The following is a 15,559-nucleotide window of genomic DNA, read 5'->3' as shown; positions in this document are numbered from 1 at the left end:
CTTTCTATGTTGTCTCTATTGATTCTTACGCCTTTTGCTATTGATTGGAGAGGGACCAACAATGTTGGCGACAGGATGGCAAATAGCCATCTGACAGATTAAACCAATTCTCACTTGGTAATTATGTTGTTTACATTAATTACTTATAGCTAACATTTTCAGATCTCACCTTATGATCTCTCCTCGATAAGGCTATCTTTCTACTGTCTATGTTGAGATCAGATGCATGCAGGTAATAATTATGTCCTAATTTTTTTGGTTCCTTTGGCTATTTTCCATTCTTTCACTAATCTATTCTTTCTTCAATACACTTGGCTATCTCAAAAATTGCATGAATTCTTACTGTTTTATTTTTTCAACAGTGCATATGATGAATATACTATTGTTGTTTATGATTGAATAAAAAAGTTATTGTTCCTTCCTTAAAATATGTAGTTCATTTTGTCCTCCCTATTCTTTCTTCTTGCTTTTTAAGTTTGTGGCAGGTGAGGAAATTGAAACTTTCCAAAGTAAACTTTGTCCATGGTTCAGCATTAGGTTAGCATAAGAAATAAACACAGAGGAAAGCAATGTCATAGAAAGGGGTGGTTTTCTTTTTCATTCTCTTTTTGGAGATCGTAATAAAATTTGTGGAAAAGGCATGCTACACATGCTAAGCGAATGTAAAATTGTATAAATGTGTATGGCACTAGATTCTAATTTTACTTCTTGGGTTCAAGCTACAATAGCAAAGTGTTCATTCTGCGAATTTGATTTTCATATAATACAGAAATACTCATTCAATTTGTACATCCTTTTCACATTATTTCGATGTGACCAGATTGCACACCGTAGCAAACCTAACCATTCTTAGTGCAACTCCAGGAGCAGTAAATCCATCTCCCATATATCCTACTGGCAGAACACCTGCTGACATATCCTCAGCTGATGGACACAAAGGAATTGATGTTTTTCTTGCAGAATCTGCTTTGAGTTCCCAACTGTCTTCTCTTGATCTAGAGAAAAAGGATAGTGATGTAGTAGAAAGTTCTCGAGCAAAGAGCGTGCCAAGTTGGGAGTTTGAGGAAGTACATGCTATTGCCACTATTTCAATATGGATCAAAGAGCGTGCCAAATTGGATAATGCAGAAGAATTAGGGCCTCAATATATAAACAACGAAAGAAGTTACCTAAAACAAATATTTTTTAGGAGATTAGGAAGGCGGTGTTTGAGGAGAGACTTATAAATGTATAGGGAAAAGTAGAATTTATATGGTTTGTACTTCTGGCTTTTGAGTGGGAACTGTTAGTTAAAAAAAAGTATGAGAACAATACCTTATTCCCTCTGGTTTTGGAGCATTAGTCGCAGGATAGAAGATCTTCTTTCTTTTATCAATTTATTTGCCTCAATTAGTAGTATGCAAGGATATCATTTTCATTTATGACATATTTTGTTTTTCATTATTTCCGTACACCGGATCATGCAACATGGATGGTTTGTATTCCAGTTGAGAATTCAAATGATGCAAAAATTTAGGGGTTATCTGAATTCAATTTGAAAATATAATAGGTACAATGTAAATTTGGACACAACTTATTCAATTATTAGAAGGCATAATAAAAAAGATATTTAAATATCATAACACATTTATTCTGGACATAGAGATGGTGGAATTTGAGATGTTTAATGTCTGCACTTTTTGTTTATTTAATAATAATACAAGGCTAGACTTTCAAATTGTTATGGCTTAAATCACTTTTTGGCCTCTGACCTATCCAAAATTTGTGCATTTAGCCCTTGATCTATTATTTGGTCATATTTGGCCCCTGACCTATCAAATTAGATAAAATTCAACCCATATTGAATGGAAAGTTAACTTTGTTGGAAAGTTAACAGCAGTCACCAATACAAAAACGACACATGACACATAAATAAAATTAATTTTCAACTGGAGATGGCAACAGTAACTATTTTACACAGTAAAAAAATCCTAAAAACTTTTTCTAGTGTTCCGATAGAGTGAAAATTAATTTTATTTATGTGTCATGTGTCATTTTTGTATTGGTTACTGCCGTTAATTTTCCAATAGAGTTAATTTTTCATTCAATATGGGTTGGATTTTATCTAATTTGATAGGTTAGGGGCCAAATATGACCAAATAATAGGTCAGGGACCAAATGCACAAATTTTGGATAGATCGGGGACCAAAAAGTGCTTTAAACCAATTGTTATTGATATTACCTTTCAAATTGTTATTGATATTAATAACCAAGAATAAGAACTTAGTAGAGATAAATTTAAAAATAAATCACTTTATTTTATTAAATTTACTAAATAGAAAATATATTTATATATTATTTATAAACTATATTTGTAAAAGCGTAATAAAGTTTAAAGATAAAATTACTTTATTTTATTAAAGTTTTATTTGAAAACTACAAAGAGAACCATCAAAATATAACCTCTATTTATTAAATTTACTAAGATATAATGCAAGTTACTAATTGAGATATAATGCAAGACAAATTTCAATTATTTGTAACACGGAAAAATATTGCAATTTATATACTACATTAATAATTGTTCCAATGATAAAATATTGTAATGCAATTTGATAGTAATATTTACAAAAAAAAAAAAAATGTATTCCGTGCATTTGTACATTTTATTGAGTTAAAAACAAAAAAATAACTAAAAAATCTTATTGATGAAAAAAAAAAAAAAAAACATAATTGTATTTAAATACCAATTTATATTTTCATGGATGATTTTTTTATTGGATAGTCCTTTATACTAAAAAAAATATAAACCATCCGTGCATTGCATGGGTTTAAAACTAGTTACTCCTATAAAAACAGAAACCTCACTTGCCACGTGTCAGGCTGATAATTGTCTAACTGATGTGTTAATTTTATACAATTTTAGATTAATTATTTAATTGATGTTTTGTCAGCCAGTGGCTTTCTCTCTTCCATTTCTATGTGCGGATTAAAACTCACCCACTCCTCTGATCTCATCCCCATCCTCGCTCAACTGTCTGCCTATTATTCCATCTATTAACTGCTCTCTACTCAATATTCATCCCCGTCCTCACTCAACTGCCTGTCCATTATTCCATCTATTAACTGTTATTCTACTCTTTAAATGGTCTCAAGAAACCGTACATTGAAACTAGAAAGTGAAGTTTGAAGAATTGAAAATGAAGTTCCGAAATTGCAATGGACCTGAAGAGGTAAACGTTTGTGGGGCTTAACTGCTATTATCTTTTCTTTTTCTTCATTTTCATTTGCATGTCGTTTTTTTTTTTTGGTCTGATCAAAAAGTTGGCTTTAGTTTCTTCTTCATCTAATTCAATTTTTTTTTGTTTAATCAATGCCTTTAGTAAACATTTTAAGGACTGGACTACATTTCAAGTTGTGGGATAACCCAAGCAACAGATTGATCAACCTCACCGATGCACATTGTTTCGAATATCTCTCTTGCATCTTTGATGTGCCCAGAGTCTTCGAAACCATCTGTTGGGTATTACAGTAAGCAGATATTCATTCCTTTTAATTTTTCCCCTTATTCATTAGATTTTTCATCTCGATGCGCTGTGTTAATTCTTTCTGAGTTTGATTGTTTCTTCTTCTCGATGCGTTGTGTTTAATTCTTTCTGAGTTTGATTTTTTCTTCTTCTCGATGCATTGGGTTAATTTTGTCTGGGTTTAATTTTGTCTGTGTTTTCGACTATCCTCTACTTCATCTGCTTCAAATGCCTCTCAATTTCATTATGTTTTTCATTCTTACTTAGGGTTTTCATTTTATCAGACCCTTGTTATCAATTTATTTTGGGGTTTCAGTTTATTACATATTTGTGCAATTTATTGGTTGTGACATCCTTAAGCTTATTTTTTTGTTACTGTAACTACTTTCCCTAATCTTATGTTATTGAAGGATGAAAATCTGCATCTATAATTGAAGCATTTTCCCTTTCTACTAATGACAAGCAATGTTCCTAAGGTTTTGTCAAGGTTAGGACCTTTGGGTACCTTGTGGTCTTGACTCTGCTGAAGAAGCATCTCTAGGCTCTAGCTGTAAGATTAAATTCTAAATGTCCTGTTTTTTTTTTTTTACTTTGTAAGATTAAATTCTATACTTCTACACGAAACTGAGCTTGAACTAAGATCACTTCGGAGTATGACCAAAAAGATGACTTTAATTTGTGTAAAGTTCTCAGTTACTAAGTTGTTTATTGAAAAGGTTATGTTTCATGTCCTAACTAATGTAGAACTCTTTGCTGCAGATGTGTATTATTCAGTTTATCCATAGTGTATAGATGGTGGAGGGGATTTAATGGTGTTCTTTCCTCTTCTTAATTATCATATTAAATTTTAAATAAATGAGTAGAATTCTCATCTTCAATATTACTATGCTTTTGATTTATGTGGACTTCTTGGATAGAGTGTTGGATAGGCATATGGTTTTTTTTTTTGTTAACCTATTTAAGATTGTTGACATTTCTAAGACCACTTTCATCAGCTATACCATATATATTGTGCCTTCAAAAAATTAAAGTTGGGAGATTCTACTGAAAACTAGAAATTTTAAGCTAGCACAAGAAAATTGTGGTAAAATATTTTTCTAATCAGTCTTAACTCTTTTATTTTGGAGATTCTACAAAATAGCGTTTTTAGTGTACTTTGTACCAATCACCATGGTTAAGATCTCTTTTATCCATTCTTTTCCTTTTCCTGTTTTCCTCTAACTAGATTTGAAGAACGGTGATGCATTACAGTAGATTCAACTTACCTCTGGTAAGTTATATGTTCATTAGTTTAGAGCATTTATATTTGAGTTTGTTGCTTGGATCTCTAATTTATGAGTGTTCTGTAATCAAAATGTTTATTTTCTGCTGATATGGAGCTTTTATTTTGGTTCTTTAATCCTCAAAAATTTTGATAATCTTGCTTGAGTTTAGATAATTTTTAAAGGTTTTCTGATGTCAAATTGATTGAAGATCAATTTTCTTAGCTATTTCTTATGTATTTTATTGATGAATTTGAGATGTAGTAAAGTGCTTATTTATTGTACATGATATCTCCAGGTATATTTGATATCCCTCAAAATAATAACAATATGTTGAAAGAGCTTAAGAACAAGAATATTTCTGGTTGGCTACAATCTGCATCAAATGTTCTAAAACTCTGCTAAAAGAATTGTCAGATCAAAAGACACATAAATATAGCTAGAGAACTACCTGCTAAAGCAATCTTTTAATTTTATAGATAAATTTAGCCCCATTTCATTGTCTAAAGTGTTTTTTTTTCTAGCTCATTTCAATTCTGCGCAGAGGCAAGCAACTAAGGATGCATGCACCATTGTTGGGCTTACTGTTGCTCGGACAATCAATGAGCCTACAACTGCTGCTATTACCTATGGTCTAGAGAATGAAGGAGAAAAACAGAACATCTTTGTTTATCGTCTTGGTGCCACACTTGATGTTAGCGTCATCGTTATAAATAATGGTTGTGTTGAGGTTCTTTCTACTACTGGCGATTCTGAGTTGGGAGGAGAAGAATTTCATCGTATATTGATGAACTATTTCATTGTATTAAAAAGTCTCCACTACCCCACAGATATGCGGAAGCTAAAAGAGATCTTGCGATACTCATACGATAATGTGAGATAGCAAAGATCGCATTGAGCAGCAAACTGCACAAAGTTGAATTAAAGTTGGAATCTCTTTATTATGGTGTAAATTTTTCAGAGTCGATATTCTGGTCAAAACAAGAATTATTGTACGATATCTTGTTCAATAGAACAGTTAGACTAGTAGAAAGGGCTTTGAAGGATGCAGGCCTAAGGAGTTTTGAGATGGACGAAATTGTGCTCGTGGGTGGAAATACGAAAATGCCTAGAATTCGAGATCTTATGGTGGGGTTTTTAGATGGAAAAGAATCTAAATTTATCGATCCAATTGAAGCTGTTGTATATGGTGCTGCAGTTTTAGGTGGAATAATTAGCATCGAGGGTGGAGAAGAAATTGAGGGTAGTTAATTATCTCAAACTTTCTACCCTACTTATATGAAAAGATACTTGATTTAATTCCATGGTTGTTTCTGTTGGCTGTAGGGCTTGTGGTGCTTGATGTCACCTCTCTAAGTCTTGGCATCCAAACACTGGAGGGTGAGATGAGAATATTAATCCCAAGAAACACTAAAATTCCAACCAAAATGTCTCTGACTTGCACCACCAGTGTAGACCGGCAGGGCTTGATCAATATAATAGTAAACAAACATCTAACTTTTACTTCCTCTACTACTTTCATTTAATTGTTGGAAATACCATATATAATTACTTACATACATACATACATACATACATACATACAGATTGTAGATTGTAATATAGTTGAAAGTAAAACGATCAAGGTTAGAGTATGCGATTCTAATGTTAGAGAAGAAAAGGTTTTATAGTTGAAAAAGTAAGAACTTGTTTTAATATGTTTTAATCTATTTTGTGAATTATGTAATAACGTTTTAAGGCATGTGGAACACATCTTCCGCATTTAATTTACTTTTTTTTTACAATCGGCGGCTAACTGACAATTTTATGCAAGTTCAGGTAACTATCAAGATATTTTAAAAATTTAGAAGACCAATCAATTTTTTTTGGACAAGTTCAGAAGGACAACTGATGTATTAAGCCTTTAATAAATGCATATTTTAAAGAAAAAAGTACAAACAAAACCTACATGGTTTCATCTATTTGTAAATAGAATGCAAAAAAAAATTGACTAACACCATTTGTCATAATTATATAAAAAAAAAATCAATATTTTATTATATCACGTAATCAAAATGAACAAGTCAATATACTACATCATCAAATACTAACATTATTATTCCAATTCCTTTTGTATTATAGCAGCAAAAAAAATATTATATTTTTTTACTTACAAATGAATTAAAACCATGAATTTTTTGTTTATATAGAATTTTTTCTATTTTAAATTCATTAAATCATTTTACATGGTATTTTTTTTTAAGTTTTTCAAAGCTATTTTTAATATTTCACTTCAAACTAAATAAAATTTAATATTTAATTAGATTTATAAAACAACAACTTTTAATTTTTTTTTTTTAATAAATGGCCTTTTAGAGCTCTTCACTCAAATTATATTTCTTATTTTCACTATATATTTTTTCTTTAATATCTAAATTAGACATTTTACCTATCAAAATAATAAGGGTAAATAATTAATTAGTCCCTATATTTTTACCTAATAAATTAGTCAGTCCACACATATATTTTAAAGTCCTTAAGTTTTGTATTAATCAATTGTTTAGTCTCTCCTTTTATTTTTCTACATTAAAGTACAAAAATACCCTTAGTTATATAAATAAAAAACTTGTCTTTTATTTTTCAAATTTAATCAATATATTTATATTAAATTTATATAATATATATACACTAATATTTTTATATTTATACATATTACTATATAAAAAAGTTATTATTTATTTTCTTAATTTTTATTCTCATTTTATTTATTAAAAAAATCAAAATTTATAATTTTATATAATTCTACTCCTGATTTTATAATTTTAAGGTATTTTCATTATTATTTTAATGAAACAAAATTTATACCGCTAATTTAAAATTTTATGAATTTTTTATTATTAAATCAAATACTATATATTTGAAGAAATTACGTGTGGGAAAAATAGAAAATAAAAAAAAAATAAATGTTTTATCATTACAAAATATAAGAAAGGGTAGTTTTGTCATTATTTAATTTAATTTGATCATGGATTCTAAAGAAGGACTAAAGAGTTGAAAGAGATGAAACTTAGGGACTATATAATTATTTTAAAAAACATAGGGACTAACTAGTATAATATGTAAAACTATAGGGACTTATAAATTGTTTACCCAAATAATAATTTATAACAATGTTACTAAACACTATAAATGATGTGGGGAGGCATCTCGAATTCTGCAACAACAACGGTTATAAAAAATTAATAGGGATAAGGTATCAAAATAGGCCTAAGGTTTTTAGGGAAGTACCAATTTATGTTCAACGTTCAAAATAACACAAATATAAGCTTAACGTTTATAACATAATATCAATTTAGGCTTAACGTGATAACAAGCTATAATTGAATAATGTCAATTTGTACCTTTTTTTTTTCTAGCTCATACTTATCAAATTTTAGTTTTTGTTAAGCATTTCAATTAGTTTTCATTATAACCTCGAGCCATATGAGATTTAGAGAACATAGAGCACAATGTTTTGTGGGTTTTTTATTACCATTGTCAATTTTACTTTTGATTTTACTCTTACAGGAAATTTAGCTTTTTTTGCATTCCATATCATGTGATTATTAAGTGAAACAAGTTTGATTTTCTGTTCAACAATCCCTCTAAAAATAATTGCTTTTTAACTTTGGTTCCTGTTTCTCTTATACTGGGTTTTGCGATTGCTTTTTTTTCCTCTTTTCATTATCAATCCATATTGTTAATTTACAGATTTCTAATTTGAGTTTGATTTAGCTTTCCATACAATCACATTTCTGATTCGTTTACTTATAAAAATTGAATAAATCTGACTCCACTGAGTGGATTCTTTGGATGAATTATGTTTCTGAGTGTTTATGGTTCTATAAATTGATACTGTGTAGTTGAAGAATGTGAAATTGGGTAATTCGAGTTTTGCAAATATTGAATCTCCTCTTGGAGTTTTGGAAGTAACAATTCTTCTAAGTGTTTAAGTGGTGCATTAAATTTGAATCATGCAAATATTGAATCTCCTCTCGGAGTTTTGGAAGTAACAATTCTTCTAAGTGTTTAAGTGGTGCATTAAACTTGAATCAAACGTGATAACAAGCTATAATTGAATAATGTTCATAACCCATATTTGTTTCATGTATTATTTCCAGGGTCTCTGATCAAGAGCAAGGTAATTCATGAAGCACTAATAAGAGCTACCATTTTATAATGCATCCAATCTATTCAAAATGCTGCATAATTAATTCTATAATTCTACTCTTTTGTTTCATTTTAAAAAAAATTACTGAAATTATATTATGTTTTGTGAATTCCAATGAATTTTTTTATCCGAGTTGTGTTTTTAGGAGTCATATTGTAAAAGTCTGCTGATATAAATATTTAATATTTTAACCCTCACGTTTTTTTTTGGTTCAAGTCTAAATATACTAACATGAAATAACTTTGGGTTTAGGTAAAGCTTTCATTTATGGACTGGTTTAAAACATTAAGCCTAAAATTTTAGCTTTTTATGATAAAGGTATATTTGTACTTTTCTGTATTTGAAATTTTCAGCAAATGATAAAACTAAAAAAATGAATATAAATTTGAGCTTAAGGAAACTTTTTAGTTTTTTCTACCCAAAAGAGATAGAGAGAGCTAAAAAAATTTAAAGTAAAATATTATTATTGTTTTTATATATTTAAGAAAACAAATATTTAAGAAAAGGAATATTATTTTACGAGTTATTTTTTAGAGGCAGCAAGCTTTTAACAAATACTATGAGTTTTTATATTTTTTGTTTTGTTTGCCTCATGACACTAATAAAACATAACTTTTTCTATATATAGTTTTTTTTTTTTTGAAATATGGAATAGAGATTTACCTTTGCAGATTGGAAAAACAATTGTTACCGCCAGTGATGATTTAATTTTTTTTTTACTGCTACTATCTTAATTAATTTAAAGTCAAGTTTCATTTTGTGAATACAACAACATTTAGTTATGGTATTCTATGTTCATCCATATCTTTTTATTTCAACTATGTATTTATTCATATCTTTTTATTTCAACTATATGTACTTTTTCCAGAATGTCATTTCACCAAAATATGTTTAAAAAGGTAAGTTCAATTCAATGAGTCTATTTAATTCTAATTTATTAATAATTTATCTAAATGTAGAGATTTTTAATTTTTATAACTCTTCAAATTTTCTTAATGAGTTATATGATTAATTAAAATTCAATAAAACTATATGATATATCTTCATTAATTAATTAATGAATCTCTTACATATAATTTAACTGTTTGATATTTAATATTTTATAAAAAAGAAATTAAAGTTTTGAATTTTTTCCCCTAATACTTTATTTGCAGACAAGAATTTTTTTAAAAGGTACTACTTCCAAATAAGAATTAATTTATAAAAATGAGATTATATATGTGAAATTATTTTTGTAATGATATCTTAAATTTTTAATAAAATAATCAAAATATTTTACTATAATATATATAATATAAAATCCGCGCAATGCGCGGGTACATATCTAGTATATATCAATTCCATGTCCATTTCTTCCACAAAGATGTAAAATTAGCAAATTCTCAGGTTGTGTCCTGCTGAACATAGCAGACATTTCTGTGTCAAATTTCTGAAGAATTAGGGCCTCTCATTGAATACAAAAGGTACCAGAAGTCGAGAGCAGCAAAAATGACAATTCCAACAAAGGAAGAGTAAGAAGGGATCGAGTTGTTGAATTTAAAGTGGTCTACTAAGGTCCTTTCCTGTTATAACGCTACAGATGCAACTTCCGATGTAGGCAAAAAGGTTTGCAAAAGAAGATGACTACGTTGGTCATTACACGTATCATTCATACCATTCAGAAATTGAAAAGGTTTTGCCTCTTCTCGTTGTAAAATGATAGCACTAAGCAGAGTTTTCACTTCAATTGTATATTCATTCACAACATGTAATAGATTTATGGAATCCAATTCTTCCCATAAGATTCACATAGCAGTGTCATATTCATTAATAGATAAATTATTTTGTTTTTTCTCAAACAATTCTTTACTAAGTGTGTACTTCCTAGACCCATTAGTAAGAGAATTTTTTTCTAGGTTAACTCATATTTCAGTTGCAAATGCTATAAACATGACAGACTTCTTAATGGTTGGAAAAACAGTATGAACCAGACCATTACCATGTTATTGCAGGTATCCCACCTTTTCACTTTAATGTCATCATCAGTTAGTTTCTTCACAATTCCATTAGTGAATCCAAGATTGCGTTTTGATGCGAGATAGATCTCCATAGTTCTACAACATGCTTTGTAGTCTGACGAACCTTGCAATTTCTCAGCTAAGATCGAGCTTGTGCTATCAGAAGAATGCAAAAATAGAAGATTTAACATCTCATGGTAGGTGATTTTAGCATTTGCCATGATGAAGACAAAACGGAGTAGATAGGTATGAAAGATGCAGAAAAGTGAAAAAGATAAAAGGAAATGAGGGATTTGAGATTAACGATGAATAACTGAGACAAAAAAAAAATATATTTCTTATTCCCGTTCATATTGCCTGAGCTCTGATACCGTGACGAGCAAAGTTGAGAAAATTCAATATAAAGGAATGACAGAAAATGAAGAAAAGTGCCTCCAAATATTTCCTCATTTCATCATAGTTAAAAAGAGTTACATACACCATATATGAAGGTAGCAAAAACAGAAGAAACACAATAGCATAACCAACACACTAAGAACACATACACGTGTCAATATTGAGACAATAAACAACGTACAATAGAGGCAAAAGAAAACAACTTAAATTATCATGACAAATAATTAGAATATTCCTTAATAATTTGGAGGTTAAGGGAAGTAAACATTTAACTTCCATTAACCTTCATTTACTCTCCAAAAACAACTTGTTAATGTGATAATTTAATCTTCCATTACTCCCATTTACCTCCCTAAGACCCGAAGTAAAATTATGCACAAAAGAATTAGTCAGATGATAAAGACGCTTCTTGAAGAAATGAAAAGAAATAGCATCCAATAGTTCATTTCGAAAGCTTAAAATGTGTGGTAGAAAAAAATTGCATAATAGATATAGATTTTACCATATTTCCGATCAGGACCGCACGAACATCTTCATGAAACCACAATCTACTACATTTGTTAGGTTTGGGAGATTGCTGAAATACAACTTGCTTTGCCAATTCATCAAGTTCTTCTCACGAGGACATAACTTCTTAATCTTATGTAGTCTTTGCACATCATGAAAAACAAGCAAATATTCCCCATCATAAGCTCCAGTTGTCTTCACAAAAAAAAAAAAAATTAGCTCCAGTTGTAATGATGATTCTACTTCCTGATCCAAACCAATTCACATTATCCACATAATCAACTACAATAAGCACCCTTTTATTGCATAATCTCTCCTTTATGCAATTGATTCCTCTGGAAAAGTTCCCCAGTGGCGCCGCGCCTCATACCTCAAAGAGCAGGGTTTCTTGTAACTGAACAATGTATTGTTCTGGTGTTTTTCTAAAATTTTCAAGGAAGCATCTGCCTAGAAACTGATTAGCAATTCTTCTGTAAATGGCTTTGGCAATAGTTGTCTTGCCTATTCCATCAGTTCTGCATATCCCAACCATGCACACATAACATAGAAATCACCTAGTGCACATGGTATTCTAACCCAACAACATGCAATAATGTGCGATTCAATTTCGTTGAAACAATTTCAACGATCATTTGAATAAATTTAGCTTCATCCCCGCAAATTTAACACCATAACAGACGTGTATTGAGCAAGACAAAGGTAAAGTAGACTAAGCAAAATCTACAACAATGAGTTTTTTGGTTTTAGCTGACAACCCAAGTTAGTTTGTAGTTAAAACACAATAGATCATGAAAAGTATACTAACTATATAACTTAAAATCATTATACCATGCACGAGTCCTCCCAAAGATTAGCATCATCCGTGAACTTCCAGAAATGCTTATGCTTAAGTTCAAATATCAATGCTTTTAGTAAATATATTGAACTAATAAAAGCTGAGCTCCTAAACTATTAAAAAAAAACAAATTATTGAACTAAATTCACAGTATTTATATTTCAAAACTAAGCCACTGAAGTGACGCATAAACTACAAATAACTTTTGATTTGACAAATTAGAAGCAACGTTAACTACTAATGTAATTTGCATTACCTTACTTTTCTTGTATCATGTGTCGATCTTTTTGGATTCGTTGCTACCAAGATAAATCTCCAGTAAACCTGGGACTTTAGGTATGTATTCATCAACATACTTCTGCTTGAAATCCTTCTCACTTATCATAAAATCCTTCTTGAAATCCTTCTTATTAATTTCTATCAGCTTCTTTGATTCTAATATATTCAGAACATTAAACCTAGGGCGGATCCGTTTTTCAACTGATAACCCAAGTAATACAGGGTTTGCAACTAGAGATTTTGGCTGCAACTTCATAATATTCAAGTAGAAATGCAAGGCTTTCCTGATTTTCGCCTCTGAAAAAGCTAAATAATATGGATGGCGAGTGAAAGCTTTCAAAATATCCTCTTCTTTCCATCCCATACTCTTCATAAACCCAATTTTCTTTTCCCAGGTTGATGCAGACATTGATATCATCACTTTAAGAGCATGTACGAACATAGGGGCATTTGGTTCAAGACCCAGAGTCTTAACATCATTCACTGCGTAAATCATTGTTTCAGAATTATAAGATAGAACTCTACCGGACAATATAAGCTTCCCTATACCATGAGAAGGCACTCCCTCTTTCATCAAAAAATCAACATTTGCTCGCATCATTCCATTCAAATTAAAATCAAATAACCATCGACTACGCAAAATAGCAGTTGCAATTTTGTCATTACTGTGAAGGAATGACCTTAAGAACTCAACACATGGTTTAATTTGAGAATCTAAAGACCTAAAAAGAGCATAGGGTTTTGAAACAATGATCTGCGGAAGAAGCTCACCTGCAAAGCCACTTTCTACGAAGTACTCAAGTTTGGGCTGGAGATTGTCTTTGACTTTGATGTGGAGAATTCTGGGGTACTTGACGATCAATTTAGCCACCTGCGTATCGCTGAAATGATGCGATTTCAGGAGTTGAAGCACAGATTGAGGCTTCTGCGGATTCCTTTCGTCAAGCTGAAATTTTCCGGAGATAGAAAGAGCAGATTTTAAAGGAAGCCCGCATGAATTGACGAGGAATTGAACTGTAAACGATGATGATGAAGAAGTTACAGTATAGGGTAATGGAGGAGTGGAGGAAAGGGTTGCAGAGGATTGAAGAAAACGTTTATGGATTTGAGAAAACACATTTCTGATTAAATTGTTGCTCAATTTGGAAGCCATAGGAGAGGTGGAGAATTGGAAAAGAAAATGGGAAAGTAATGGAGTCCGGGCTTACAGAGAAGGGAGAGAGTTTGATGGGTAGGTTGGGTCATGGTTGGGTATTCCTATTCATGGTTGGGCCGGTTATTATTTACAACTATGTCGAATAGTTGTAAATAATTTAAAAACTATAGTTTATATCAAATTAATACAACACTATTTTTAATCTATTTTAAAAACTATAGTTTATAAATTAAGAATCTAAAATATATTGTCTAGTATTTAGAATTTATGAATTGAATTTTAAAATTTTTAAATTGAAGTGAAAATCATAATTTATAGAAAATAATGATATATTAAGAATTAAGTTTTAAAATATGACTTAGTTATAATTTTGGACTTAATTATGATATTCATGTATTTGACCTATATGTTCAAACCCAACGCATGAAAGACGGGTTTTAATGAGCTGGACGGACCAATAGCTTATGAAAATATCTAATATCTGATAATAGGTGGAATACCTCTTTTTATAAATAAATAAATAAATAACACTCCAATTCGGTTCAAAAAAAATAATAATAACACTCCAACTATTTTTTTTTACTTGTCACTTATTTTCATAGTTATCAAAACCAGACGGATTAAAAAACTAAAGGAATAAAGAGTTGATAGTTTAACATTAGTTTAATACTCATCTAGCCTCCTTAATTTATTCAAATTGGTCATTTTACCCCTCTAACTTATTGAATGTCTAATTTACTTACTTAACTCCATAAAAGTGGTATTTCTTACCTCCTCAACTTGTCCATTTGCTCCCTCAACTCATAGAATGTCTTATTTACCCCTCTTAACTCAATAAAAGTGGTATTTTTCACTACTTACAATCTGTTATCGAGGCATAAATTGATAACTTTTTTTAAACATTAAACCTATATTTATGAGATTTTGTACGTAGAATCTAAATTGATACTTCTCCAAAAACCATAAACCTATTTTGATACCTTATGTAACATCCGTAATTTTAAAGGGGTATTTTGTAAAATAAAAGTTATAGTATATATTGTAATTATAATATTAAAAAAATCATTAAATTTTATTTTATTAAATTGACGTATTTAATTATTATTATTATTTTATATTTTATATTTATTATTATTATTATTATTTTGAATCAATTATTGTAATTAATTAATAATAAGTTATTTTGTTAGGATTAATAATAAGTTGTTTGTTAGTTAACGTTATTATTATTTTTAATATTATTATTATTAAGTTGTTATAACTGATGATAATGTTGTGATTATTATTACTATTATTAATATAAAAGAATAAGTTTATTATTATTATTATTAATAGTATTATTTGTTTTTGTTTTCACAATTAGGGAGAAAAACGAATTCAGGGTTTTGTAAACATGAGTATAGTTCTTGTCTTTCTAATTTTTATTTTGTTG

At 29.7% G+C, this 15,559-nt stretch overlaps 1 protein-coding gene and 1 long non-coding RNA gene across 6 annotated transcripts; one reads left to right on the top strand and one right to left on the bottom strand.

Moving 5' to 3' along the window:
• Positions 1-2,968: 2,968 nt before the first annotated feature.
• Positions 2,969-6,510, top strand: LOC136224575 (uncharacterized). Of its 3 annotated transcripts, none has more exons than XR_010686494.1 (4): positions 2,969-3,212; positions 3,363-3,510; positions 4,732-4,776; positions 5,293-6,510. It is a non-coding gene; the product is annotated as an uncharacterized lncRNA (long non-coding RNA). The 3 variants fall into 3 exon arrangements; XR_010686493.1 differs by lacking the exon at positions 4,732-4,776 and having other exon boundaries at positions 5,293-6,011; positions 6,095-6,491; XR_010686492.1 differs by lacking the exon at positions 4,732-4,776 and having other exon boundaries at positions 5,293-6,498.
• Positions 6,511-10,712: 4,202 nt separating this feature from the next.
• LOC136223607 (uncharacterized) lies at positions 10,713-14,227 on the bottom strand. 3 transcript variants are annotated; one of them, XM_066011708.1, is made up of 4 exons: positions 13,743-14,224; positions 12,949-13,454; positions 11,853-12,052; positions 10,713-11,110 (listed from the first exon to the last, which is right to left on the bottom strand). In XM_066011708.1, exons 1-2 carry the CDS (start codon positions 14,122-14,124, stop codon positions 12,964-12,966), a joined length of 873 nt encoding a protein of 290 aa, XP_065867780.1. In that variant the 5' UTR covers positions 14,125-14,224; the 3' UTR covers positions 10,713-11,110; positions 11,853-12,052; positions 12,949-12,963. The 3 variants fall into 3 exon arrangements, with proteins under 3 accessions (XP_065867780.1, XP_065867779.1, XP_065867778.1); XM_066011707.1 differs by having other exon boundaries at positions 12,954-14,227; XM_066011706.1 differs by having other exon boundaries at positions 12,949-14,225.
• Between the last annotated feature and the right edge of the window lie 1,332 nt (positions 14,228-15,559).

Source organism: Euphorbia lathyris, chromosome 3, assembly GCF_963576675.1.
Source record: "Euphorbia lathyris chromosome 3, ddEupLath1.1, whole genome shotgun sequence".
Taxonomy (NCBI): Eukaryota; Viridiplantae; Streptophyta; class Magnoliopsida; order Malpighiales; family Euphorbiaceae; genus Euphorbia; species Euphorbia lathyris.
This window is presented reverse-complemented; position numbering and strand designations above follow the sequence as displayed.

What these genes read in the sequence shown, in the direction of transcription:
- LOC136223607 (XM_066011707.1), bottom strand. Translation starts at nt 14,124, where the DNA reads ATGGCTTCCAAATTGAGCAACAATTTAATCAGAAATGTGTTTTCTCAA.